The 27,882-nt window shown below is 39.0% G+C and overlaps 1 protein-coding gene across 1 annotated transcript in view; it reads right to left on the reverse strand.

The window, feature by feature from the left end:
- Positions 1-27,376, reverse strand: part of LOC130696340 (nephrin-like) — a 43,215-nt gene extending 15,839 nt beyond the window's left edge. Inside the window, exons 1-2 of the mRNA XM_059496898.1 lie at positions 26,539-27,376; positions 4,750-4,890 (exon numbers count right to left, since the gene is read on the reverse strand). Of these exons, the coding sequence (XP_059352881.1) occupies positions 4,750-4,890; positions 26,539-26,611 (214 nt within the window). The 5' untranslated portion in view covers positions 26,612-27,376. The remainder of the gene's footprint in view (positions 1-4,749; positions 4,891-26,538) is intronic.
- Between the last annotated feature and the right edge of the window lie 506 nt (positions 27,377-27,882).

Below are 27,882 nucleotides of genomic sequence, written 5' to 3' on the forward strand. Positions count from 1 at the left end.
AAAAAAAAAAAAATAAAAAAAAAAAAAAAAAAGGGGGGGGGGGGGGATTCTATTGAATATCAAAATCGATGATTATCAAGACACAATGAATTCTTTGGGCCCTTACTCTATAATGAAGCCTCTTGCAAAGACTTCAATGTGCGTCAAGTCAATCGTTAATGACAAGTCACACACCACACGGACCGAATGGCTTTGGTTTTTTCTGCTAATGGCTAAAAATGGGTGAGGTGGACGGTAAAGCACCAGCTGCATTCAAACAAAAGACCTCCCCCCTTCGAAGCTACTCTTCCAGCCTACATATACGGGCCCGTGGTTGAAAAGACGGCACCAGAAGATCGGGAGGAAGCAAAAAATACAACTACCCCGCACACACAAGAGTCTCATATTACCCCCGAACACAACAACCCCCCCCCCCCCCCCACACACACACACACACACGCTGGAAGATGCTTGTTCTTATTTTCTATATGCTTTATTTTTAATGGCCCAATGTGTTATTACATTCCATGAGGTTTCTTCCTCATCTCTTTCTTTGTTTTGTTTTATTTTTGTTTTTGTTTTTCCAACAGTACATGTACGATTCCAGTAGTTCGTCGTGCCCTGTGGCTGAAAAAAAAAAAAAGAGACAGACAGCTTTCATCTTTTCGTGCAACCGCGTTTTTTGACAGTCCCCAGACTGCATTATCGAGTCCAAGTTTGATAGCGTGTCTATGTTTTTTCTCTTTCTATTCTAACCCTTTTTTTTTTTCTACTTTCAACCATCAAAAGATTCCGCATCATCATCAACTATTATTTATACGACTCCAATTCTCTTTTCCTTTTCTCTCTTTTTTTGTTTCGTTTTCTGTTTTGAAATGAACCTCGTCGGCCAGTCCAACGTTGGCCAAATGACGGGAGTAAAAATAAAAAAAAAAAAAAAAAAATGAAAGAAAACGAGACGGGTAAAAAAGAAAAAAGGAAGGCAGCGAGATCAATTCGGGAGCAATCTAATCCACGCACGGCAGAGGTTCTTGAAAAGGCGCATCTAATTGAATTAGAGTCTCGAAGCGTCGAGTGAAAAGGGGGGGGGGGGAGAAAACAAGAAGGAACGAGAGAAAAAGGAAGCAATAGCCCCCAACAACTCGTGATGTTACGTATCGGTAAGAGAAAAAAAGAAGCCGCCGTTCACTTCTAGCCGAGAAGAACGAAACAAAAACAAAAAAAAAGAAAGAAATAAAGGAGGTAATAGGAAATCAGCGACTAATTTGATTACGCCAGTGCCAGTTTTGATGTGATGATGGGGGGTAGGCCAAAAAAAAAAAAAAAAAAAAAAAAAAAAAAATTTGAGTTCGTTTCGGAACAAAAAGTCCAGCAAAGAAACAAAACAAAACGTTCGCTGTTAGCGTCAAGTTATGTATATGACGTTGCCCTTGTTCAGCCGCTTTTGCCCGGAGAACAAATGAAGACTGTACCATCATAAATATCAGGACCCAAATAAAACAAAAAAAAAAAAAACAAAAACAGGGGGGAGAAAGAAAAGAATCCGAATACACGGACAAAAATAAGGAGAATAAGTTTTTGTTTTCCAGATACGAAGTCCCAGGTTTGGAGTGCGCGATAAGCGGGTCGAGAAATGAGACTCTCTTGATCGCGCCATTCACAGGGAATTTTTTCTTTTCTTTTTTCCTTCACAGGAACAATAATAATACCAAAAACGTAGATAGAAAACAAAAGAGAAGAAATACAAGACAATAGGAAAAGTTTTTTTGTTTTTTTTTTTTTTTTTTTTTCCCCGAAAATAGATGAAGACAAGTTTCTTATTATTATTTTCGGTTGAGCCCGGAGACCGTACGCACACGACGGATTTTCAGTTAAGGAAAAAGATCGGACAATGTGTGATTGCACCATGTTGTTTATGCTATTGGACCTATCCACTTTGTAGTTTACTTTCAAATGCTTTCTTTTCTTTTTATTATCGCCTTTTTTTTTTTTTTTTTTTTTTTTTTTTTTTGGCTTGGTGGGGAAGCAAAGCCTCCCACGCTGTCGATTACCTAAAGGAGGCGGAATTACATTTAAAAAAAAAAAAAAAAAGATTTTGAAAAGAAAAAAAAAAAAAAAAAAAGTTCATAGAGGGACAAAGGCGTAAGAGAAAAATCTTTTCCCTGCACAGTTTTTGTCTTGGGGGTTAACGCCCAATTCGTATTCTAATAAAAAGAGAGAAGAAAAAAAAAAAAAAAAAGAAACAACATTTCGTAAGCGATTGTAACGTACAAGATGACCACGTTTAGACAGACATCTTGGCCCGATCGCTTCACAGTCAAATAAAAAAATATATATAAATCTCTTCTTTTTTTTTTTTAGAAAACAAATAGACGAAGGGGAGACAAAGTAATTTTTTTTTTTTTTTGAAAAAAACAGTGGATGGAAATTTGAAGAGACGAAAAGAAAAGACAAAAAAAAAAAAAAAAGAGTTCGCAATGTCTTTGTTCGTAGAGCCAATGTGCGGGGGGTGATGTGTGGTCGTCTATCCGTTGGCTGTGAAACGGACGAGCCCGTCTAAGGAGTAGACACGATCCTGTAGCGTCAAATATATAACCTAGCAGTCCGTCGTAAAAATCAGTCAACAACACACTCTTCCACGTCCCCCCAACCCCCCTTCTATTGTAGTTTATACATTTCTTATTTTATTTTATTTTTTTTTCCTTTTCCTGATGGCTATTGCGCGCGAGCTCCGTTCTATCGTCCCTGCATTTATTTTTATTTCCCTTCTTCTTTCTGTGTGTGTGTGTGTGTTCCAATGTTTACGACAGAGCCGCGACACGAGATAAGCTCGCACCGGTGAGTAGACATGAACACAAGAGCCATGACAGACAAGACTTTCTTTGCTATCGGCCGTACCCCTTCAAAAAAAACATGGACGGGGATAGTCACAAAGCCTTGCCCCACCACCACCACCTTTTTCACTCAGCTTCTTCTTCTTCTTTTTTTTTTTTTTTTATCTCAAAGATAGAGAACTCTCTTTTTTTTTTTTTTTTTTTTTTTCGTAAGAGCTGATGAAGATCGTGTCTGTGCGCGACGTCCTTCATTTGCCCATGTGTCCAGCTCCACCTTTTTTCTTTTAGCTGGAAAAAGAAAGGGCCATTCGACCACCAGCAAAAACGGCGGACGTTTGAAATGATAACAATTCCGCTAATGGCAAAAGAGAAAAGCTGGGCGCCACCCAGGTAAAAAAAAAAAAAAAAAAAAAATTCAATGAACCAGGATGAGGAATGATTGACATTTAGATAGCCGAACCCAACACCATTGCATACGCGTTAGGGCGTTCGTTTTTTTTTCTTTCCTTCTTCAAACTGTTAAGAGTTACGTTTTTTTTTTCTTTGTCTTCTTTTCTTTCTCTTCGTGATCTTATTCTCGTAGAAGTGAAAAAAAAAGGTAATTGCATCATCCCGAGAGCGACACCTGACTTAACACGGGGCGGTGGTAAAAAGCAGTTCTTTGGCTGTTGTTGTTCAAACCAAAGAGGAAACGAAAGGCTTTTTTTTTTTCTTTTTTAAGTACAGGCAGTTGTAGACGATGTTATCGATCACCTTTTTGGAGGTATAATACATTTCGAAAACGGAGTGTGTCTGTGTGTGTGTGTGTGTGTGTGTGGGGAAATGAATAAAAAAAAAAAAAAAAAAAAAAAAAAGTAAGGGAGAGAAGTGAACAACTTTGAATGATGATGGCCAATGGTCGAATGGATATTTTGACACATCATCATCGACGTATCACGGAGTTTCTCGTTGGCTTGGCAACTGCTACTCACAAACTCTGGCCGAAACACTTGCCCTGCCCAACTTTCCACGGAGTTCGCAATGGAAACCCATTTGTCATCAGCCCAACCTCAATTCTGTTTCCTCCCGTACTCGTCGTCTGCCAAAAAAAGAAGAAGAAGAAGAAAATGCTCTACAATTTCATCGTCCCCCCCCCCTCATCGCGCTTTCCCCCCGTCCAATCTCAAACTCCCACTCGGAGCTTGTTAAGGCTCGGCATTCAACGAAAATTCAATCCTTTTACAGCCAGTCCATTTAGCAGATCAAACAGATATTGCACATGACGACAGATCACACACACACACACACACAATTTCGCTATCAAAACTCTCTACTCTAACGTCACCACTTTCGATCCTATTTCGAATTTGTAATTTGCCCGTCTCTTTAAAATTTATTTTCCAACTGCTAGTAGTTTTATTCTGTGAGTGCTCGTACTAGGAAAATCTATTCCAATTTCCAGTTTGGCCCAATCTTATGTTGTTTAATGATCAGGGCCCATCAGACTACGCAAGTCCGGATTGATGGCGAGTGCGATTATTACAAAAGTTCTATTTTTAACGGACGTACAGACAAAGCAAAAAAAAAAAAAAAAAAAAAGGAACGGGGGAGGGAAAGACGGACAGCAAAGAAAAGCCTTGCACACTAGAAAACGGGAAAGATTAAAAGAGTATCGGAACGATGCAGAGGCGTAGGGATGGGTACGTCTGTAGCAACGTCACGAAGATGGATTAGTCGAGATAGGACTCGATCCAACACCGATCCATACGAAAGGAGTGAAATCCCCGTCTTTCTTTAGTATTTTTATATATTTTTTTTCAAGTAAAGTATATGTGTGTGTGTGTGTGTGTGTGTGAAAGAAAAGTCCTTGCTGGACCATCGTGATTACTTAGACCAAAAAGAAGGAAAAAAGAAAGAAAGAAAGAAAGAAAGAAAAAAAAAAAAAAAAAAGACTTACCGAGAGCGAATCCGTCTTTGGTCCATTGAGCTCGGCCTTGTTGGTTACCAACCCGGCAACGGAGTACGGCCATCTGGCCCTCGCGGACGCTGGTGTTTTGCGGCCGTTCGGCAAAGTACTGCTGCTGTTGCTGTCCGTCGCCTGTGAAGGAAACAAAAGAGGGATTATTCAACGAGGATGAAACAACAACAACAACAACAACAGCAACAAGAAATAGGCGCAAAAACGACCATAAACTAAAAAGAAAAAAAACTAAGGTCTACGAGACTGGCGTACAATCTCGCTCTCTCCTTCGTTTGCTTTGTAAGAAGTATATATGTATATAAGCTTTCTCTCTAGTATTCCCGCGTTCGCCGTGATGAATGGCGGGCGGGATAACTCTCCCGTCTCCTATTTTTTTTTCCCCCCCCACAAGTCTGGCTGTATGTTTTCCTGCGTTTCCCCGTCGTGACTGCATGATCGGAGAATAGAGCATCAACATGAATCTTGATAAGGAGAATGACGAGTATAGAAGGCGGAAGGAGAAAAAACCCCAGCCACCCAGCGAAAAACAAAAAAAAAAACAATAAGCCACTCCATCATATTCTTTTTTTTTTCTTTTTTTTTCTTCATATATTTATATATTTGTTCTTGAATAGAGCTCCACCTACTTATTTATGCATCTACTTTAGGGAAACGGTTGGCCAACCGTGAATCGCTGTCGTCATTTCCCACAAAGATATATTTTATAAGACGAGAGGAAATTTTGCTCTACCCCTTTTTTCCTTTTTTTTTTTTTTTTTTTTTTTTTTTTTTTTTTTCTTTTCCGGCCACGTTTTTATTTTTATTTTTTTTTTTTTTATATGTGCCACTGAACGTTGAGTGACATTGCAGTCGAACGACGACGACGACCCTAAATTCCCCATTTTTCCTTTCTTTTTTTTTTTTTTTTTTTTCACCACAATAAAAAAGAAAATGTGAAAAGGGAACCAATTTCATCAAAATGGTCGGCAGCAAGTAGTGTACAACTAGCATAAAAAGATATTATAGAGTACGAAAGAAGGGGAGGAGGGGAGGGGATGGTCAATCAAAACAGATCCGACTTCATGTCTCTAACCGCTAACCCTTTGGACAAATTGGATGCCATTTCTCATGTTAAGTTGTTGTTTTTATTTGTTGCTGATTCCAGTGGACTGTTTGCTGCCGGGGACTCCCCTCACGTTATCAAAAAACAAAACAAAAAAACAAATGACTACCTTTACTTATATGTCCACTATCGATATTCACACATCATTTCAATGAATGAAATGTTAGTCGATGAGGGTGGGTATCGCTAATGAATTAACTTTGGGAGCCGAAATAAAAAGAAAAAGAGAATTAAAAGAAAAGACTGCAGTTAAGTAAATGGCTGGAAAAGGGTTCGGCCATCCGTGAGTGATGCCTTTCTCCTCACGCATTCACTTAATGCATGCATAACGAGCCGTAGGACAACGATGGGGGAAAGGCAAAAAAAAAAAAAAGAAAAGAAAAAAAAGAAAAGAAAATACATAGAGCGGGACTAGAGGAGGGTGAGGCAAATGGTATCACTGACTCTTGTTAGTTCAGCCACGTTGGCGTTCACGTACACGACGTCTAGCGTCTTCTCTTTTTCTCTCTGACGTCCTCTCTCAACTGTTCCATTTCCTTCTTTTCTTTGGCGCGAATCAATATCCTCTTGCGTCGGCTGTCACTGACTTTGGTCATTGGCTCTTTTTTCTTTTTCGCTCTTCTGTGTTAGGTAGACGACGACATTCGTCGTCGCTACGGGGAATTGAAATCGATACACACAGCAGCCCAAAAAGTAGTATGATAGGATACTAGATTCAATTTTTGTTTCTTGTTTTCTATTTTTTTTTTTTTTTTTTGTCCCAACCATCCACCACTAGGGCGATGTTTGTATTGCATCAAACGAGAGGTAAAAACATAAGGGAGGTCATCAATGCGCAGTGTGCGCGCGCGCTGCGCAATACGAAGCCAGTCGATTAAGAAATCAAAAGCAATTGAGGGACCAAAGATGATGGGTAGGCAAGCGAAGTGTGACGTCATGACGTCTGTCGAAGGCCAAAAAAAAAAAAAATAATAATAATAATAATAATAACAAGACGAGCAATCCATACGCAATGGACCATTCAAAAAAAAAAAAACGATCCATTGAGCTGATACGTTTTTTTTTTTTTTTCTCATCTCTTTTTTCTTTTTCAATTCGAGGAAGATGTAGCTTGGATATTGATTTCATCTGCTAACCTTTTTCTTTTCTTTTTTTTTTTTTTTTTTTTTTCTCTTATCCAAGGAACACGTATTACTCGCTTTTTGATGAAAAAGAAGAGAAAAGACGGGCTGGACACGAGGCACAAACAAACTGTGCGAGAGCTGCTGCGGCCAGTGATTTTCAATCCGGCAGCGATAAGAGGTCGGTTGAATTCTTCAATAAATGGAGCGGATGGGGGCAAACTCCAAAGTTTATTGAAAAAAAAAAAAAAAAAAAAAAAAAAAAAAAGATGTGAGGTAGTGCAAAGACGAGTTGTTTTTTTGTTTGTTTTTTTTCCTCCCTCACGCGGTACACGCAGAGTGTATAGATATCCCTTGTGTTATACAAACACGAACTGCTGGTGCAGCTTGAACAAGAAAACAGAGAGAGAAAGAGAGAAAAGTTGTTACATCAGACGAGGAAGAACTTTTTTTTTCGCCCTTTCAGCACACACACACACACACACACACACACACACACACACACACACACACACACACACACACACACACACACACACACACACACACACCATTTTCTTGCCGCGTCATAGAAAACTTTGATTTAATGGCCGCGTAATGTGGTGTACAACTTGTTTCGCAGCAACGCACTCTGTGACGTACTGTTAAGGCACACTATTTCATAATCACAATGTTAGATACAATAATAGGAACCCACTTGCGCGCTCCTCCGCCAATTGAGTTGCTGATGTCGTTCGTGTCTTTTCTTAAAAGACACGAATCTCGACACAGGGAAAAACAAAAAAACAAAACAGGCATCTCATTAGTAATGCGATACGACCGTCATGGAGACTGCGATAGTTATGAACCAATGTTGGGGGAAGCCCACCAATTAGTACAACGTCGAAAACCAAGCGCGCTATCAAACGCAAATGTCACATATCAAAATGATAATTCAACAACACGGAAAGGAAAAAAAAAAAAAAAAAAAAAAAAAACGAAAATAAAAAGTTCCTGTTTTTATGCGGAAAGAACAAAAAATAGAACACGTCGACAAAAAAAAAAAAAAATTGTTTTACATTTAAAAAAAAAAAAAAAGGGGGGGAACGAAATCCGTGTGCGTCCGGTGCAATATCAATAAATGTGTAATTCACATCTTCCTTTCAAAAAAAAAAAAAATAAATAAATAAATTCTTTTTTTTTTTTCGTTGAGGAGATCGTGCGTGTTGTATGGAAAAAAATAATATCGACACATAAAAGGCGGGAAAGCTTTTAGCAGTGCGCCTCATCATTCATCTCTCGGGCTCGTCATCGTAGACATTTTTTTTTTTTTTTTCTTTTTTGGCATGCGTTCCATGTCTTATTTCTCGGCGACGCTCGTTAAAAAAAAAAAAAAAAAAACGAAGAAGCGTGAAAAAGAAAGCACAGGCTTTTTTGGAATTACTCAATCTTGGCTAAAGGCTGACCGCATTGAAAACGGCAGAGGAAGCTGATTGTCGGATGATCCGTGTGAGCGTGTGTGTGTGTGTGTGTGTGTGTCCGCACTCGCATTGAATCAAGCCACTCGCATCCAATCACCTACGGCCGTATGGCCAGTTTGGCGGAAAAAGAATGGAAGCCCTTCATCATCGTCTTGCGAGTCACGCAAACTATGCAAAAATTGATACGAGTGAAAGAAAAACCGCTAGATGCGTTAATGACTAGTCCCCTTTCTATCAAAAGAAAACAAGTTCAATGACTATCCTTGTACGTTTTCCTGTAATCACAGTCGGCGGTACGCATCTAGAGTTCTGCTAGAGAGTGAACTGACATTCCTTTGTAGAAAAAAATAAGTGGCCAGTCGGCCAGATCGAGAAAGAGAATTCCGTCAGGTTTGACGTGGCCAAGTTTGCCAAAGGCGAAGCACCGTTCGGTCACACGCCATTCAACACGTCATGCACAGGTGAATGGTTAAACGCCATCATGTCTCTGTATGTGTCATAGACATCCACACAAAAATTCCAAGCTGTTCTTCCGCATGTTGAAACGTGTTTCCTTATGGCTCACGATATTCGTCCCCTTTAGTTGATTGACCTCTGCTGACAAAACACTCAAAAACATCTCGCCATTTAAATCGAAATCATCTGCGGACGATCCTCTGAAACGATCTCGTCCTTTAAACGTAGACGCGTACGACACATTCGGACGATAAGAAAATGGGGATAGATAGATAAACCAAAAAAATAAATAAATAAATAAATAAATAAATAAATAAAAATAAATGAGTATCCTTGATGATGATGCGTTCGACAGCTGAACTCATCCATCATCGGAACAGAAAAAAAAAATAAAATAAATGCGCCTAACTTTCTGGTTCAAGGTTCTTACTTTCGATGCTTGTCAAATTAACGGACCAACCACGTTATACGGGCTACCACACACTACTTTTGCGCCCTGTTGTATAATCTTCCTTCGCACACAACAGCGAGACGCTATCCATCAACGGGACTGACGTTGTCTCGCCAGTTTTTCCTTTTAATACGAACACCACAGGAGGGGAGGAAAAGCAAGGGAGAAAAAAAAACAAAAAACAAATTACGAATTGAAACAAGAAAGAAGTAAAAAACAAAAAAACAAAAAAAAACGTGTACACAAGTTACAATGAAGAGTTGCCACTGTGCTAGTGGCGATGAAGTAATAAACTCAGCAGGATGTATGTATATACATGTATGTCTATTAGAATATAGGAAAAGGGGGGAGAGGGATTTCCATGCAGCAGCGGCGGCCGCGATCATCATCAGCAGTTGTTTTAGCCGCGGTTAATGGTCGCGCCAAAGATAATGAGGCAAAAGAGAGGAAAAGAATAATAAGAAGAAAAAAAAAAAAAAGAAAAAGAAAAACAATCAGAGAGGAAGAAAGACTTCTAAAAAGAAGGGCACGTAACGAGGAGGATGAAGATTTGTTTTTTGTTTTGTTTTTTTTTCTTCCATTTTTCAAAATTAACCAGCCCCGTTTTTTTTTCCCGCGGTTGATTAAAGCTCGAGCCAGAGCAGTCACGACTCAGGTTGAACGTGCGTGAACACCAACGATCTCATTCTTTGTTCTTCTGTTTTTAATCTCTTTTTTTTTTTTTTTTTTTTTTTTTATTCTTCATTTGACGTCGTTTAAATGCCTTCAATCGACAGCAATTTGATGACACATGAACTCCCGCCGCCCATCCGCAAACATAAAAATCGGTCCATTTTTCCGACAGTACCGCTAGCAGATCCCGGAAAAATTGAGGAGGGCCAAGACGATATACACGTAATAGAGGAGGTTATGATTGGCAATCAACGGCTACCGTGATTGTTACACACCAGGAAAAAAAAAAAAGGAGGATAACAGTCACGATCTTATTTTTATAGCTCCCCTCCCGAAATTTCTTTCTGTTGTTGCAGGAAATCAAAAGAGAAAAAGAATTGTGAAGCTATGAAACAAACAAACATATTTTTCCTTTTTGTTTTGTTTGTTGCGACTGTTAACCGGTAGTCGACGAGAGTCCGCACGTCTACATACGTAATTAACCCCCACTACATGCCCAGAAGCCACAGCAACATCAGAAAAAAAAAAAAAAAAAATAAAATAAAATAAAATAAAATCTCTGTAAGATGAAGATTCAAGAAAAAAAAGAAAACGAAATAATTTTGTTTTCTTTCTTTCAACTCAGGGAAAAGGTTCTTTCTTTTTTTTTTTTTTCTTCATATGCCCTAAAGAAAATATAAAATATAAAACCGTTTTTTTTTTGTTTTTTTTTCTTCGGAGAAGAAAGAAGGTCGTGACTTTGAAAAAGGAAGAGGAGCATTGCTCAGATAATTTGGCCAGGTATACGCTCATTTAACTTTGGTCGCCCCCTAGAAGAAGTCCGTGGCGTGTGCGTGTTAGCCACCAAAACGCACGGCATGTGTGTTTGCGCCAGTTATTCTTTTTTTTTTTTTTTTCAAACTCGTTCTTTTCATTCGGGATGCCATCTACCTTTACATACGAAATAAGGTAACAACACCCAGAAGCCATTTTTTTTTTTTTTTCTTTCTGACCTCTCGTACGAGGAGATGATTTTTAAAGAAAAAAAAAAAAAAAAAGTAGACGCAATTACGGAAAAGCCTCTGAGTGTTGTGTCTCGCGAGCTGTGGCTGAAGGGCAACTCCTCCTCTTCCATGAGAGTCGAAAACGATTCATTATTACCGTAATCATTGCTGCTCTCTATCCCCCCCCCTCTCTCTCAGTTCCAGTCGAGAAAAAAAAAAAAAAAAAAAAAAAAAAAATAAATATTTATCGAAGAGAAAGAAGCCAAACCAATCCAATTCACGTGAATCGAGTCTTTGGCTTTTTGATGGGATCGCGGCAAACAAAATTCCTCACCAACGGAATTCATTTCTATCGCGATCTCGTTATCATCTTTGAGTCGTCCTTCGTTTTTGAAAACCGTTCAAGTTATTTCACAGTTAAAAAGGGGGGGAGGGGAATGAAAAAAAAAAAAAAAAAAAAAAAAAGAGTCGGTACAAATCCGTAACAATCCGCGGGATTTCGGGCCACCTGTTACGCACACACTGCGCAAACGGGCCGGCTTTGTTCTTTTCTTTATTTTTTTTTTTTAAAGCGAGTGTGTAAATGGATCGCTCGCTTCTCGCCATCACGTAAAAGTTCTGGCACATCCTCTCGAAAAAGAAAAAAAAAAAAAAAAAAAAAAAATAGGCAACTGACTCGTCTCATTTCAACCGACATCTTTTCTTCTAAAAAAAAAAAACACGGGCGGTCTGGTGTGTGTCGGGACTGTTGAACGCACGTGCGTAACTGCCAGCACACACACATGCGAGACGTGAAACAGAGGTCAAAGAAAGAGAGGCAGCCCTCAATTCATTTGGCAGCTGTCGGTGACCCGATGAAACATACTGGCTGTCTTTATTTTTTTAACAGACAACGGAAACGCAGTGTCTATTCGGTTTCGATTAACATTTCAAAGAAGAAGGGGAAAAAAAATTTTAAAAAAAGAATTCAATGGCTAATGAGTGCACCATGGTGGCGCGAGATGGTGGATTTTGAGATGATGGGAAATCATCTCGTATGTGTTGTAGAGGATATACTTTTGATTTTTCTCCTTAACATCTTTGCCTTCTCTCCTGTCTTCATCCGTCTTCTTTCCCACGGTTCGAGTCGAGGGTGAGCTTGAAATTTGATGAGTTCCCTTCTTTCTTTTTTTTTTTTGAATGCTACGATACTCCTACTGCATGTACGTGGTGTGTGTGTGTGTGTGTGTGTATGTAGAAAGACAACACGGTACAACTATCTCGCACACATCCACGCATCCCGCATGCAGCTGTGCGCGTCCCCCGCTTGGCTACCAACCATCAGCACAAGAAGGGAAGAAGTCCCGGTCCTTTCTACAAGCCCTCCGAACAACATCTCCTCTTTCATTTTTTTTTTTTTTTTTGAGAGTTTTGGGCTTCGTATTAGAGACTTGACATATGCTGGCCATTTGCAAAGCCTAAAAAGAATAAACTTTGTTTTTTTTTCTTCTCATCAATTTTGGTGTTCCAGTCGCGCCTATTCTCATCTTTGTTTACGACTGGGGTAATCATCCACCAAGGACGGACCGTACTTCTTTTTGTTGTTGTTGTTGATTTTTTTTTTTTTTTTTTTTTTAAAGAATACGGATGGAATAGAAATAAAAATTTCAGAAATATGGATCCTAGGTGGTTGGCTTTTTGCTGGTGTAACTCGTCATTTAAACAAGTCTTAGCCCTAAGGAGGAATTGCTTTCTGGACAGTTTCTTTTTTCTTTCTTTTTTTTTTTTTTCTATCCCTTCGTCCGTTTTCAAGTTGAAAAAAGGAAAAAAAAAAAAAAAAAAAAAAAAAAAAGTGTGAGAAGTGTAGTGTGATATTCTGAGAGTTGTTGCTCACGTCATTTAACCGAGCGGCGTGAGTTTTTGAAAGTCACGGCTCGACGGTTTTATTGGAACCTTTTCACGAGGAGCGTCAAGGGTTATTTTTATATTTTTCTTTCACCGTCCACACATTTTTTTTTCTTTTTTTTCTGGAAATGTTAACGTGGCCGAAAAAAAAAAAAAAAATCTTTCGGGGGGTTAATTTTCGGGAAAACGTTTACGACTTTGAGTAAGCAAAACTCATGATCGCTAGCAGACATTTCTACCTTTTTTAGCTAAACTGGTGTCGTCGAGGCCAGTCATAAAAAAAAAAAAAAAAAAGGAAAAAGACATTGAACTAAAAGATCACTAAAGTTGACAAAAGATCTCTTTTCTTTTTGAGATTTAACGATCGCTGGAAATAGCAAAAAAAAAAAAAAAAAAAAAAAAAGCCACACACAAAAAAATAAATGGTATTTTGTAAAAATGCGCGCGCCATTAATACGATAGACGAAAAAATTGGAAGACGAGCGAAAAAAAAAAAAAGAGAGAGAGAGAGAGCATATCCGGTGGTTTGCAAGACACAGCTGGTTTGGATCATTGAGGATGACGGACGACCGCAAAAGGCCAACGGGTCCACTAAGAAGAAGAAGAAGAAGAAGGGGGGGGGGGGGGGGGCCAACAGGTTGCGACCAGACATTGGAAAGAGGAAAAGTTCAAGTGTCAACCACTTTCTGCCTTCCGCAATCAAGAGAGAATGAGGATGAGGGAGTTTTTAAAAAAAAAAAAAAAAAAAAATTACAAGTTGATCTTTGGTAGGACATTTTTGTCCTGAAAAAGACACTGTACAATCGAGGAGGAATGACCCGTCTCAACTTTCTTTTCAAACCGTTTGTCTTTAATGGTAGCAAATAAAAAAAAAAAAAAAAAAGGAACGAACATGTGCACCCAATATGACGCACCCCGTGTCGTTTCTATGGCAACAAGTGGGCCGTCAACGAGGGGGAGAAGCTGCCGGACAAGCTGGGGAAAAAAGAAATAATATTCAATAACACAAACGCTAGCCATTTCTTTTTCATATGGCCGAACAGAACAGGACCGGAACTCGTTACCCTGCGAGCAATTTGACAGGAGGTAAAAGAAAAAAAAAAAACATTCGAAAATGATGGCAATGAATTCCACGCTAGCAAAAGTGTCAAAAAATTACACGAAACCCTGCCCCTTGAAAACACAAAAACAAAAAAAAAAAAAAAAAAAAAAAATGAACTAAAAGACGAAGAAGAAGAACGACGACAAGAGTCATCCTGCTGTTAATACTACGCGCGGGTCATGGCAACCTTCGGAACAGGTGAACGACTCATTTCCGCTCACTCTTTCTTTCTCATTCTCTTGGAAGAAAATAAAAACAAGAGAGAGAGAGCGGGATCACACGCTGTCGCGCGCAGTTCAACCGCAGCTACCGGATAAAGAAATAAGACAAGGAGAGAGTTTTCTTTTTTTGTGTGTGTGTGTGTGTGTGTGTGTGTGTTGTTGTGCGTATAAATTTGGAAGAGTAAAAAAGAAACAAAGAAGTTGCCCTTCATGTTACGCCCCGTTCCACAGACTATATCTCAACCCACCCCAAGTCCAAGGCAACATCACGCGACGACCCCGTTGCTAGGGGGTCACGCGGGACTTGCTTTTTGGTGGAAGAAGGGCCAAGGTTACATTAGACATCTATAGGTAACACTACGCTACAACTGCACACCTATCAAATAGAGGGAAAAAAAAATGAGAAAAGAAAGACAGGAAAGACGACATTACACACGACAAAGATGACCCCTCCCCTCCCTCTCCTCCTACCCTATAATACCAAGTCTTCCCATCTTTTGATTTGATTTCTCATTTTAGGGTCCCCAAATCGAGTGTTTTATGGAACACAAGGAATCTGGGAATAGGAACGATATCGTCAAACGAAGACGTACGTGCGTTATAGGACGAACCCCCAAAAAGATAAATTAAGAGATACGTTCCCCCCCCCCCACCTTCGCTTTTCAACACCCAACAACCCCAGGTGATTTCAATCTCTTTTCGTGTGTTGAAAGAAAGGAGACAAGTTGAAAGGTGAGCCCTAGAAAGAGAGGGGGGGTGACGAGAGATGTGAATCTACACGATTTTTTCCCACACGAAAGTAACTTCCGTCATTCAATTTTTTTTTTTTTCCAAAACAAGAGAAAATGAAAACTCCATCAAATTGGTTACTAAAAAAAAAAAAAAAAAAAAAATCAATATCGATCGTATAGGGCGAATCGGATACGCCCTACAGCTGCAGGAAGTCTATACACGTTCACGCTCTTTCTTTTTTTTTTTTTTTTCCTACCCGTATGATTACCCAACGGACATCGAAGAAAAAAAAAAAATAAAATAGAGAAAACCAAACAAACAGATCTGCTGGTGCCAACATATTACATGGATTCTCTCCAGTGTGACATTGATATTGTTTATAGACCAAAACATTTCGGAAAGAAAAAAGGGGGCCAGGTTGTGCAATCCTCTGTGGAGGAGAGACTGAAGAAAATGACGATCGCATGACCCATCCACCACACCTTTGGGAAGAAGAGGGGCCAGCTCACTCTCTAGCATCTCTATTACGTACCCAAAAGAGAGAAGGAAAGAAAAAAAAAAAAAAAAAAAAAAAAAAATTCTGGAAATACGAGAAGCGTCTTTAGCATTACACATATGATATAACTAAGACTTTTTATTTTCTTTTGTTATAGTGGCTGAAGTGTCTTGGATCAAGAAAGCGGAGAAGGTCCCCCCCCCCCCCCCCTCAAGTTCTATGCTTCTCTTTTCGCCGCATCGAGGGCCATACGTACGGACGCTAAAGGGAAAGTCATTGGCTAATACTTTGTATTTTATTATTAGATAAGGTGAAAGGAATGAGATGAAGTAAAGATGCGGGCTTCGACCTTTTTTCTTTTATTCTGGCAATTCCTTTGACTTTAAGGAGAGAAGAAAAAAAAAAGGAAAACGAAAAAATCCGACACCAAGAGGACGCTCGTGTGAATGCCCCATCCGGCAAAAGGGGATGGTCATTTGACACGGCAATACGGGTCCTATCTGTCCGTCTTTTTCTTTCTTTTTTTTTTTATTGCTTCATCATTTAAAAAGAAAGACACGTACAAAAAGGGAATGAATGCTCATACAAGTAAAAGGCAATAATGGTTTAACTTAAGAGCTGATAACCAGTTCATGCTGGCCGTTTTGTCAAGTCGCAAAAAGAACCAGATTCAAACAGCCATTATTTATGTTCAACCATTTTTTTGTTTTAGAATTACCAAATTGTTTTTCTCTAAAGCAGGAAAAAAAAAATCAAAATCGAAGAAAAAAAAAAAACAACACGAAAACCTCCCAAAAAAAGGAGGAAACGGCAATCAAATGTGAACAACAAAAAAAAAAAAAAATAAGGAAAATAATAAAATGAAATTGCTTAAAGCCCTCCGGTCAATTCATTATAAACTTTTTTTTTTTTTTTTTTTTATAGCCGACCAGAGGAAGCCCAAGCAGATAAGAGACAGAGGTAGCCGGAGTTGAGCGGAAGTCTTGCTCCGCTCATTAGAAGCTATTTAACTGCCCGTTTATAAATATATTTATTTTCATTTTATTTGAAAGGAAAAAAAAAAAAAAAAGAATTCCAACAAACACACACGAAAAAAAAAAATATATATATAAGGAAAAAAGAAAAATGATTTCACTATTTTAATTTATAATCTTACGAGACGGTCGTCATGCCTTGTGACATGAAAAAAAAAAAAAAGAGAAATAAAATATACATGTACGATATTCATCTCTTTCTTCTTTCTTCTTCCCCTCACCGTTTTTCCCTGAGATTCCGAGTCGACTTGCTTTATTGTCCAAAAGATCCCAACAGAGGAGCTTCTAACCCTTTTATTTTATTTTTTACTTATCAAATCTCCCGATAAAAATGTTCCTTTTTTTTTTTCCGGTAGTGGAACACACGTTGCCGCCACATTCCAGTCGAAAATCCATCAACGGCTGGGAGAAAAAAAAAAAAAAAAAAAAGGACCGCAAAGTGCACACGCAGACAAAACAAAAATGGCTGTCGAAATGTTGAAAATGCGCCTCGGAATAGTGTGGTATTTTAGCAACGTCTAAAATTATTATCGAAAGAGAAAAAGAAATGTGTTGATCCCCCTATTTTTTTTTGTGTGTGTGTCTGTGTTCCAGTAGTTGTCAATCGACAACTATTTTTTTTTTTTCTTCTTTCCCTTGAGCTGCACAACATCGACCCCCCCTTTTTTTTTTTTTCCTTTCTCAAACAGATAAAACATTCCATCGGTGGAACGCCTCCGGTTCGGACGAGAATCTTCATCCGGACCCAACCCAAACCCAACTGGATTTCCAAATTTTTATTTCATTTTTTTTTTTTTCTTTTCTCTTTAGTTAAACAAACCAGAACGATAATGGGAGAAGCCATTTCTTTGTTAATGTGTACGTATTTGTCCTGCCGTTTCTCAAACGATCCGCGCAATCCATCGAGAAAAATAGGGACAATGTAAAAAAAAACAAAAATAAATAAATAAAACGAGCTAAAAGATGCGGCAATAAAAAAAAATATAAGAAATCAACACGTAGAGAATCCAATAGGATCGACACGACAGGCATTTTCCCTTGGCCACTCACGCTAAATCCCCCCCCCCCCCCGTCTGCTAAACTTGCAGGCCCTTTTATAAGTGCTACGATCGCCCTTGTGAGCAGGGACGTTAGCGTGGGAAAACTCAAAGCTTTTTCGAGTAAAAAACTAAAGGGGGGGGGGGGGGGGGGGGAATAAAAGAAACCAGTCGGTGCCGAATTCAGCCGGACCGATGGTGGTGTCATGTGTACAGGCGGACACGGGAAAGTTCAAGTTAAAAAGACACGGGAAAAAAAAAAAAAACATTACAACTATCCAGGTGTGTAACGTAAGAAAATACGAAAGAGTTTCGTTTGTTAATTGGATTTTGAAAAAAAAAAATAAAATAAAATACAAAGTTCCATTCTGCTTGCCTATTTTTTTTTTTTTTTTAATTCGTGTGTGTGTGTGTGTGTGTGTGTGCGTGTGTTGCCAGGCGATAGGACTTTTTGTTTAGATATTGATTTAGCGATTCATGGCGAGTCGCGCAATTGTCATCTGCTTTCGTTCCAGTTCCGGCCCGCAAAAACTGTTTGTGTATCCCTCAGGTGTACGTCGGTTGTCAGGGCGTGTAAAGACGCCGAAAAGTTTGTTGCTGTTGGCGTGTCAACGCTATTTTCTTTTTTAAAGGCATTTCTACTTTTTCCCACAGAACAAAACATAAATCGCCATGTTTTTGTGATTGTTTTTTTTTTCTTTTACATGGCTTCACTAGAATTTTTGAAAAGAAAAAACCTTGTCGAAATAAACGTAAACTGTCTGTCTTTAATTGACATCAACAAATCATCAAGGCTGTCCATCAAATTTTACACGGAGGGAGAAAAAAAAAAAGAAGAAATGATTAAATTTATCCTTAAATTGGAAATGGAGGACTGGTGATGGACGTCAACAAATTCTGAATTTCATTTCGTTTACAACAACAACAAAAAAAAATCAAATAAAAAAGGGACAATGTTATCTCAAAAATGTTGGCATTTATCTCTTAATTGGTAAACAAATGAAATTTAAAAGTTTGTTTTTTCCTTTTTTTTTTTTTTTTTTTTTTTCTCGAATGGACAGGGGATTCGGTAAATCCCGTTTGTTGAGGACGTCATTTTGCCGGTGCTACACACGCGAAATCTCGTACGCGGCTAAACCTTTTCCCTCCGACAGAAAAGACAAAGTGTTTCTAGCGTGTACGCGCACTTGTCGTGTTTCACGAATCGTACGTTAACGGACTCGCAGCTAAGTCCCGTCCAAATTGAAACGAAATCATTTCTCGCTTTCCAATTGAGCGCGTGTGACAAGCAAATAACTTTTGTTCAAAGAGTCACGTTGACGCATTGATTTTTATTTTTCTTTTTTTACAGTTCGAAAAGAAAAAAAAAAAGGTTTTTCTTTTGAATATATTTAACTACGTCGTTGTTTATTATTATTTATTCAATTTTTCTTTTTTTGGCCGGCCAAATGTCGAAGGAAACGACAACATCAAAAAGACGATCGGAAAAGGCTGTCCGCGTATATATTTAAAAAAAAAAAAAAAGGAAGAAATTCACGACCGACTAATAAAAAAATAACACGGCACCATCGAACGATACAAACACGCAACGAAAAAAAAAAAAATAATAATAAAAATAGAAGAAGAAGACGAAAATGGACGAAAGGCGAATGGATAGGTCTCTCGCTCTCTCGCTCTCTTCGACCGTAAAGGACACGGGCTATACAAACAGAAACCATCCGCACTGCGGAGACGTATTACGCGCGTTTGAATAAAAAAAGAAGTCACACAACCCGATCCTTTTTCTTTTCTCCTTTTCGTATATACGTGATATTTATTTAAAAGTCGAACTATAGAGAGGGGGAGAGAGAGAGAGAGCAAAAGCCACACACACACACACACACACGCAGACATTTTTTTGTACGGGTTTTGTTTCTTCTTGGTGGGATTTTCAGAGAGAGAGAGAGAGAGAAAGAGATCGGTAGGAAATGATTATGTCACAAATGGTGGTTACAGTCGCTTGGGGTAGTGGTATCTCAAAGTTATTTCTCTCCCCACCCCCTCCATGTCTGGGTATTTTTTTTTTTTTTGTTTGTTTGTTTCCCTTTTAAAAAAATAAAATCTGGCTGATACATTTAACAGATAAAATTGTTTTCTGTGTAAATGTTCCGAGTTTCTTTCCTTTTTTTTTATTTTTTATCTTCGTTTCGTGAGTTTTGTTCCATCGATCTCTTTGGGAGTTCTTGGGTCCGCTACTGGATAATATTAAGGGAAAAAAAAAATGGTCAAGAGCGGCGGGATGCTATTAAAAGAAATAAACCCCCTCGGAAAAAAAGGGGGAAACAGAAAAAAAAAAAAAAAGACGAGAGAAAAATGACAACCCCCCACACACACACAACGGTTGCGACTCTCTCTTGTGGGGTAAACGGCCATTTTGAAATCGAAAAATAGCAACAAAAGAATCACGGCGGGGGATATTACAGTTGTTTAATGTTTTCAAGTGAAAAAGAAAAAGAAAAAAAAGCACGCGACTCGAAGAGATGCGGGAGGTATAGAGCGCATTTCTAAAAAAAGAAAAGACGTGGGCCCAGGCCTTTTTTTTTTTTTTTATTATTATTATTATTCCACCCTTAAATGACACACAAGCAGACAAGGGTATTAACATCTTTCGTGATTCCCTTTTTGAACTTGTACGATCCCGCATGGAGAAGAAATCAAGAATCGATTGTTTGTACGCACTAAAAGGAAAAAAAAAGTGCTTTGAAGTCCCCTCCTCGCCTTATCCGATAACCTCCCAAGAAAAGAATACGATTTTAAATCGCATAAAGAGTTACCATCAAATTGAACCTTGCGTAACATTCTTTGATAAGAGCTTAAGGGTAATGATCGATAAATGACACTAATCTAGTCATTTTCAAAAGCTTCTTTTTTTTTTTTTTCATTGTAAATCATAAAAGAAAAAAAAGGAGGGGGGGGGTTTGCTTTTTTTTTTTTTTTTTTTTTGTGCTACATCAAAAGACCTGTCGCTACGAAGTCGTTTGGCGTAATGAAGAAAGCGCCTAACAGGAAAAAGAGAATTTAAAAAAAAAAAAAAAGGGAGCGGCAAGCCAAACAGAGAAAGAATCCAAGACTCAGGGAATCCCACGTTGTTCAGTAATGCCGACATCCTTGCGATAATTACACAACAATTTGACGAGAGGAAAAAAAAAGAAGGGCGAACACGGTGCAATAGAATAAATAGAAGAGAAAGAAAATGGTGTTAAAAAGAAATCGGTAGTTGTAGTGGAAACAGAGCACACACACACACACACAAACTTCCGGCTGTTGTGTGGTCTCCCTTCTATAATATTTATATATATTTTTTTTTTTTCGAAGAAATAAAAATGCCTTGTTTTTTTTTCTTCGAGGAAACCATCAAGAAAGAAGACAACAAAACAAGGGGGTAAAGTGGATTTCCTGATTCTTTTCTCTTTTATCGAATGTTTCAGGAAAAAAAAAAAAGAGAGCCATTCCTTGGAAAAAAAAAATCGAAAACAATGGTGAGAAATGATCTCTCGTTTTATATCGGTGGCATCCATATTTCGCACCGAGTGCTGCGACGTAAACGTGTCCCGTATAAAATCGAACGACGTTACAAGTTGAAAAAAAAAAATAAAAAATTGAACGAAATGTTTTTAGACCGTTCCGAGAAGTAAAACTTGACAAGCGGCCATTATTGTATCGACATTTTCGTTTTTAAAAGAGATAGCGGTCGCAAATACATAAGAAAACGTTCTACCCAAAAAAAAAAAAGAAAAACATCATTTGTTCATGGAAGATTACAAAAAAAAAAAAAAAAAAAATAAATAATGTTTGATTTCCATTTATGAATGGTGTTGTTCGGTGGTTGATACAAGCGGGCCAGGCGTCAACAACCTCATCTGTACGCAGATTGGAAGGAGAAAGAAAGAAAAAAAAAAAAAAAGGGCCAGCGATACAAATCAAGTTTTTTCCCATCTTCTAGACGCCCCATTTCCAATGCAATCCGATTGATAGCGATGGTGGTCGAATACGATTTTCTGCGGGTCTCTCTATGCAAGACCACATTTACGACTGACGCAACATCACATTCCCCCCCCCTCCCTTACAAAGGCAAGCCATTGAACAATAAGATGAAAGAAAGAACGAACGAACGAACGAACGAAAAAAAAAATGACTAGCCATAATAGTTGATATGCATCGCGTTTGACCAGTTTTGTTATTCCATTTTATGTTTTTGATTTAAAACGCACAACACGTCATCGCAAACATCACTTTTAAATTTTGTAATTTTTTTGTTTCTTTTTAACGAATAAAGAAATCGAATAAAAGCGGATTTTTCCAGGGGGTGCCGGACTCCCCTTTTCCTCTCTAGGTGATGATAGAAGCCCCATTTCCTGCTTCCGCCGGTTCAAAACCGTGGCCCGATTGCGCGCATTCATAATTTAAAAAAAAAAAGGGGGGGGGGGATGTTGTTTTAAAGCTTTTAAAAAACAGTTCGTTATCACACGCTGGTACAAAACAGTTAACAACACCATTACAAACGTACCGACCCCAACTTGATGATTTTTTTGTCGTCCTCATTTCTTATTTCCTTCCCGTAGGTTAGGCCCATTTTGTGTGTGTGTGTGTGGAATCCCTTCCTTTAATCCCAAATTAATATTTAATCCAATCCATTATGAACGGCTCAAAAATTTAATCTTTCTTTTTAACCCATTAGTCGACAAGCAAAGTACACAAGAAAAAAAAAAAAATTTGGGGAAACCCAAAACATGTTGGTATTACTAAAGAACCAATTAGGACGAGCTACTTCCGCACTCATTCTGCACATTCCGGTTCGTTTCCTTTCCAAAATAAAGAAGAAAAAAAAAAAGAGTTGCAACAAAAGCAGGTGAAGCCAGTCGTTCTCCTCCTCCACCGCTAAGTATTTCAGCTTCAACAAGCAAAACAACATTTACAAGAAAAAACAAAAAAAAAACAAGAAAGTCCGTCAGCTCCAGACTTTCCACCTGACTTGATTTGATGGCCGTTAAAAGAAGAAGAAAATTGTGTGTGGGGGAGGACGAAGAGAAAGGCACGCGCGCGCGTTGCACGAACGTGCCGACTCCCGCAACGACTTCTTGTTTCCACCCCGTTCGACCTTCTCATTTTGTCTCATCTTTGCGGTTTTCTTGTTGTTTCGATTCGACTCGATGATCTCGGACGTCGTTTTCTTCTCTCTTTCGTCCTAGGTCCTCGGCCCAAGTTGAGCGTGAAACCGCACACGCACAACCGCTAGTAGCAGAGAATGTACATAAGTGCGGAAAGGGGGAATCGAAAACGATCCAGATATATAGACACACAGTGTTGCTATAGACTCTCGCGTCTATATAACACACAGTAGCTACTTCATTGCAAGTGAGGCGGTGCTGGCGCGTGCATCTTTTATTTGGCCTTTATGTCTTCGAACCCACCACCACCACTAGGCAAACTATCGCGGCAGATAGATAAAAAATAAAATAAAATAAAATAAAAACGAAAATAGGAAGAACGGCGGGGGGAGTAGCAAAAAAAAAAAAAAAAATGAGGACGAACGCATTGCACGAACGAGAGGATCAGGACCCCCTATCGGTGGATGAGAAAACGGGTATTTGAGCGTCGTGTAATTTGCTGTGTCTTCTACATCTCGATTGAGGGTTGGCCTCGAGACGCAGCAGATAACTAAAAAAAAAGAGAGAGAGAGAGAGAGGAAAGGGGGGCATGAAACGCGAAAACTGCCTGTAATTCACACAGGCTATCCCGTTTGAAATTGTCGTACTACGGGAATATGTGTGACGTTCGTTTCCTGGCCAAAGCATTTAGTTCTTGAATAGCGGCAAAGGGAGAAATTCTTTTTACAAACTGATCTTTGTGACGAAGAAAGCACAGAAAAAATAAAAAAAGAAAAAGAAGAGGGGATAGAATTGATATACAGGCTTTTCTTTGCCTACCCTCCCCAACCCAATTTGAATTCTACAACCTCATTCCGTTGGTTGTTGGCAGCCAATAAAAAACGTCTCCGCGATTGTTTGTCACGATGCCAGCAAGATTGGAAGGCAGTAAGCAAAAGAAGGATGAAAAAAAAAAAGGAATTGCGAAGAAAAGATTGAGTCAAGTTGTGTGGACTCTTCTACCCCCCCCCCCCCCACTCTTTGACTATATACTTGTCGGGATTCGAATGGACCGCCCTTTTTGGATCGATGATGTCGCCATTTCCCCCCCCCCTTTTTTTTACCAAGGGAGGAGAAATTGTGAACGCGGAGAAGACGATCTTTTGATCGATCGTTTCTTGTTTATGATTTCCCTTTTGGTCGGCTTCATCTTTCTACATCCCAAAAAACAACGTTTTGATTTTATTTCACGTAATTTTTCTCTTATAATATTTCAAAAAGAAACAACAAAAAAACAATTTGATCACACCCCACGCAAAAAGAAAATGGATAGACGAGGTGAAGAAAGGTTTCACTCGTCGGCCGTCATCATTAACATCAAATTTGAAAAAAACGGGATCATTTCTCTTCATCGCTTAAAAGCGATCAATCATTTCTACGTGGTAATTTACGAAAATTGTTTTTCAAAAATGCCTGCTTTCCATAAGTGTTTTTTCAATGAAGAAAAACAAAAAAAAAGAAAGACGAAAATCAAGTTAGTTCGTTGTGTACCCTCGTATATAACCAAGCGTCGTATTTTTTTTTGTACGTCTTCGGAACCCAAAGTCGGTCCGACTCCCGCAACGATTTCCCCCCCTTTTTAGAAGCCCCTGCGTACAAGGAAGAACAGAATCCACCCCAATTGGCTAATACCAAGACGAAGGGTCTTTAAACGAACGACCGCAGTCAATACAACCCCCCCCCCGGTGCAGGTGGCAAAACCCTTTATCAAGCCCACCCCCGGCCTTTATGAAAGTGCTTCTATTCAAAATAAACAAAGCAATTCCACAATGTTTTTTGAGGGTGGGCGAAAAATTATTCGGGAAAGAAAAATGCAATGCTCGTCGTTCATTGACAGAAGGGGCGTGAATCGGCAGATGGTAATAAGAAACCCTCACCGTTTTTTGAAACGCCCGACCGGATAGGAATCAAAAGGTTCAAAATTACACACACAAAATGCGTCACGTATACAAGGAAAAAAAATTTTTTTTGCAAGTGAAACGGTGTTTAGTTGAATCGGCAACAGTCTAGGAATCTCAAAGGACAAAAAAAAAAAAAAAAAAGGCTATTGAATGTTGAAAAAGAAAAAAATCGGAGCGGGGAATACAATTTGTCCGCGTGATTGCGTCTCTTCTTTCGCTTTCACGCTTCACGAGAAGATATTCACACGTTGCCGCTTCTTTTTCTTCTAGTATTTGGGTTCCAATAAGAAAAGACGACCATTACAAGTACCGTTTCATTTCTAAAAATATAAAATTCCGAACAAAAAGGAATGGAGTAACGGAGACGCGTTCGATCCTTCTCTATCAGACTTGGGAAAATAGGACGGCTCTTCGACATTTAAAAAAAAAAAAAAAGGGTAACGAAAAATGATTCAACTGATTCAATCATCTTCTTCAATGATTTAAAAGAATGTTTTTTTTTTTTTCAAGGGATGATTTTTAAAATTTTATGGCCATTTGCTCGGCAGGTGGCGGAAGCCCGTTCAATGCCCTTTTCTACTAATTCTGTTGACGTTAAAAAAAAAAAAATGGCGGGACCAACGTCCATAACTGGTGCTGTTTAACGGCTACCTCAAAAAAAAAACGGAGAGGAAGTTGTTCCCCTCAAGAAATAGATTTTTCTTTCGTGAGGGGGTTTGTTTCAATTCCCCCCAAAAAAACTTGTAGGAGCAACAAATTGAAATAAACCAACAACAAAAAAATGGGCGTTTAATTTACGTTTTCTAGGGCAGGGATTTTGTTTCCTGGAATTTTTCAAACCAGCCTATTATTTCCAAACACTCTATTTTTTTTCCCTGATTGATAGGAAAAAAAAAATAAAATAAACGATAAGTAAAGAAAAAATAATAAATAAACGATAAGTAAGAAAAAAAAGGGGGCCATACACACACACGGCACTGATTGAATTACAACCAGAAAAGTCATCGACTTTTTTTTGTGTGTGTGTGTGTGTTATATACGCCTTCAATTCACGACTAGAGTTCTACATGGAGACCTCACACTCCCACGAAGATGGACGTCATCGACGCCGCCATAGCAATCTCGAGAGAAAAAAAAAATGAATCGTGAGGTAAAAGATGATAATAACCAACGAGAAAAAAAGCAATTCCCGTTTTTCTTTCGATTTCGTGTTTTCTTGGAGGCTGACCCATTTCGAAGTCAGGCAAAACAATAGAACGCGGACGTGATTTGTTGTTGCATGCAAAGCACTTCAAATTATTTTTCATAGAAAAAGAGGAAAATAAAAAATAAACAATCACGAAAGAGATGACAATCTTGAACGATATCGTCACTGTGCCATACAGAAATTTCCTTTCAACTCACAGATGGTTATCTACAGAAAACGTGTTCAATATGACGGCGAAACCCCCCCCTCCCCCTTTTTGGTTTCGTGATGTCATACAAACTTTCGATCAAAGTCAAATTATAAGCCGCCCACACACCTTCGAGCGAAAATATAGAAAAAAAAACATACGCCCGAAGACGCCAACAGATGGCGTTTAGTTCGACACAATTTTTACGACCCACACCCCCCGCACTAATGTCTTACCCCCTTTGGCCTTTTTTTTTTTTCTTTCTTTTCTTTTTTACTTTTCTTTTTGTCTTTAACAACTTCAACTACTTGTCCACATCCGGTGCGTGAATCAAAAGGATGGAGAGGGGGAAAGACATTAGGTGTGTAAGCAAGAACGGCACAGTAGCGCATAAATATTAGATATCCAACAGGATGGCATTGATACGTAATCCTCGTCGAGTTTTGAAATTCAACCACGTGGCAAATCTCGATGTGAAACACAAAAAAAACGCAGCAATAAAAAATGGAAGACAGAGGAAAGCGTAGACTTACATGATGTGGATAACAAGGTGATCAACAGCAGGCAGAACGACAGGTGGAGCATTTTCGTCGACTTCCAATCCATGATGATTGAACTGATCACGTGCAGATGAGGGGAGAAAGAGAAAAGTTTGAGTTCCACTCGATTGCAGCACACACAAACTGAGTGTACGGCAGTATGAGGAAGAAAAAAAAAGGATAATCCGGCTCACAGTTTTAATCCAGTTTCACGGGATGATGGTAGCCAATCACAGACTCTGTTGGTCAGAGTCATTCACGAGACACACGGGCAGGGCACAACACACATCGATGGCTCGTCAAAGTCAGAAAGAAACAAACATCAATCCGTTTTTTTTTCTCGTATAGTTATTTCTCTCCTGGGAGGTCTGAAAACGTTTTTAACAGTCAAATCGTATGCTAATCAGTATAGAGTATATCTGCTTTTTCTCTCTCTCTTTCTCTCTTTTTTGGGCTGCGATTGATGATCGACGCAGGCCCTGGGCTGACACCCAGGAACACCACCAAACTCTCTATTACACAGACACTCACACATAGGCATAAACCATAGAATGTATTCGTTTTTGGGAAAAGAAGCACAGGTGTAACTGAAATCCACGCGGGTCGAGGAGGAGAGAAAAAAAAATGGTGTCCGATGCAGGTGGCGGGAAGAGAGAAACCAAAGTCACACTTTCGTTGGAAGACAATTGCTAATTGGGCTAGCAAAACAAAAGCGAACTCGATTGTTTGACGTTTGAAATTAGTTTCGGGCAAGACGAAAATGTTTGGGAAAACACAAAAAAACGATGTTTTCGATGTGAAAAAGCGAAAATTTCACAGTTACGTCGGACACGACCTCCTTCTCTCGCAGACTGGCTCACACTGAAGCAGCACACACCGCCGGCCTCTCAATGTTCTCCCCCTATGCTCAACTTGGCCACCAGAGGCTCTGCTGTTCGCCTTCCTGCCGTGGCCCTTATTCTTTGCCCGCCAAATTCATCTTTTCCCTTTCAAACAGGAAGAAAAAATACAAAAAAAAAATAAAATTAAAAATATATATATAAAAAAAGCCCGCGAGGAATGACTCCGCCTTCTAGCGCACGCTCAGCCGTCCTCATTTAAAAAATAAGAATAAAAAAAAAACTTTTCTTTATTGAATGAATGAAAAGACCATCATCATCGTCAACTCGCCTAGGGCACAACGTGTAAACGTCTTTTGCGTGAAAAAGTTGTAGCCGTACGCTGTACAAGAGAGGAAGGTGAAGGGGGAAGCTTTTTGATGGCACCGATTAATCCGAATCAATACACCAATCAACACCTTTCCGTACCCTGTAACCACATACAAGAATTACAGCCATT

Source organism: Daphnia carinata, chromosome 1 (genome assembly GCF_022539665.2).
Source record: "Daphnia carinata strain CSIRO-1 chromosome 1, CSIRO_AGI_Dcar_HiC_V3, whole genome shotgun sequence".
NCBI lineage: Eukaryota > Metazoa > Arthropoda > Branchiopoda > Diplostraca > Daphniidae > Daphnia > Daphnia carinata.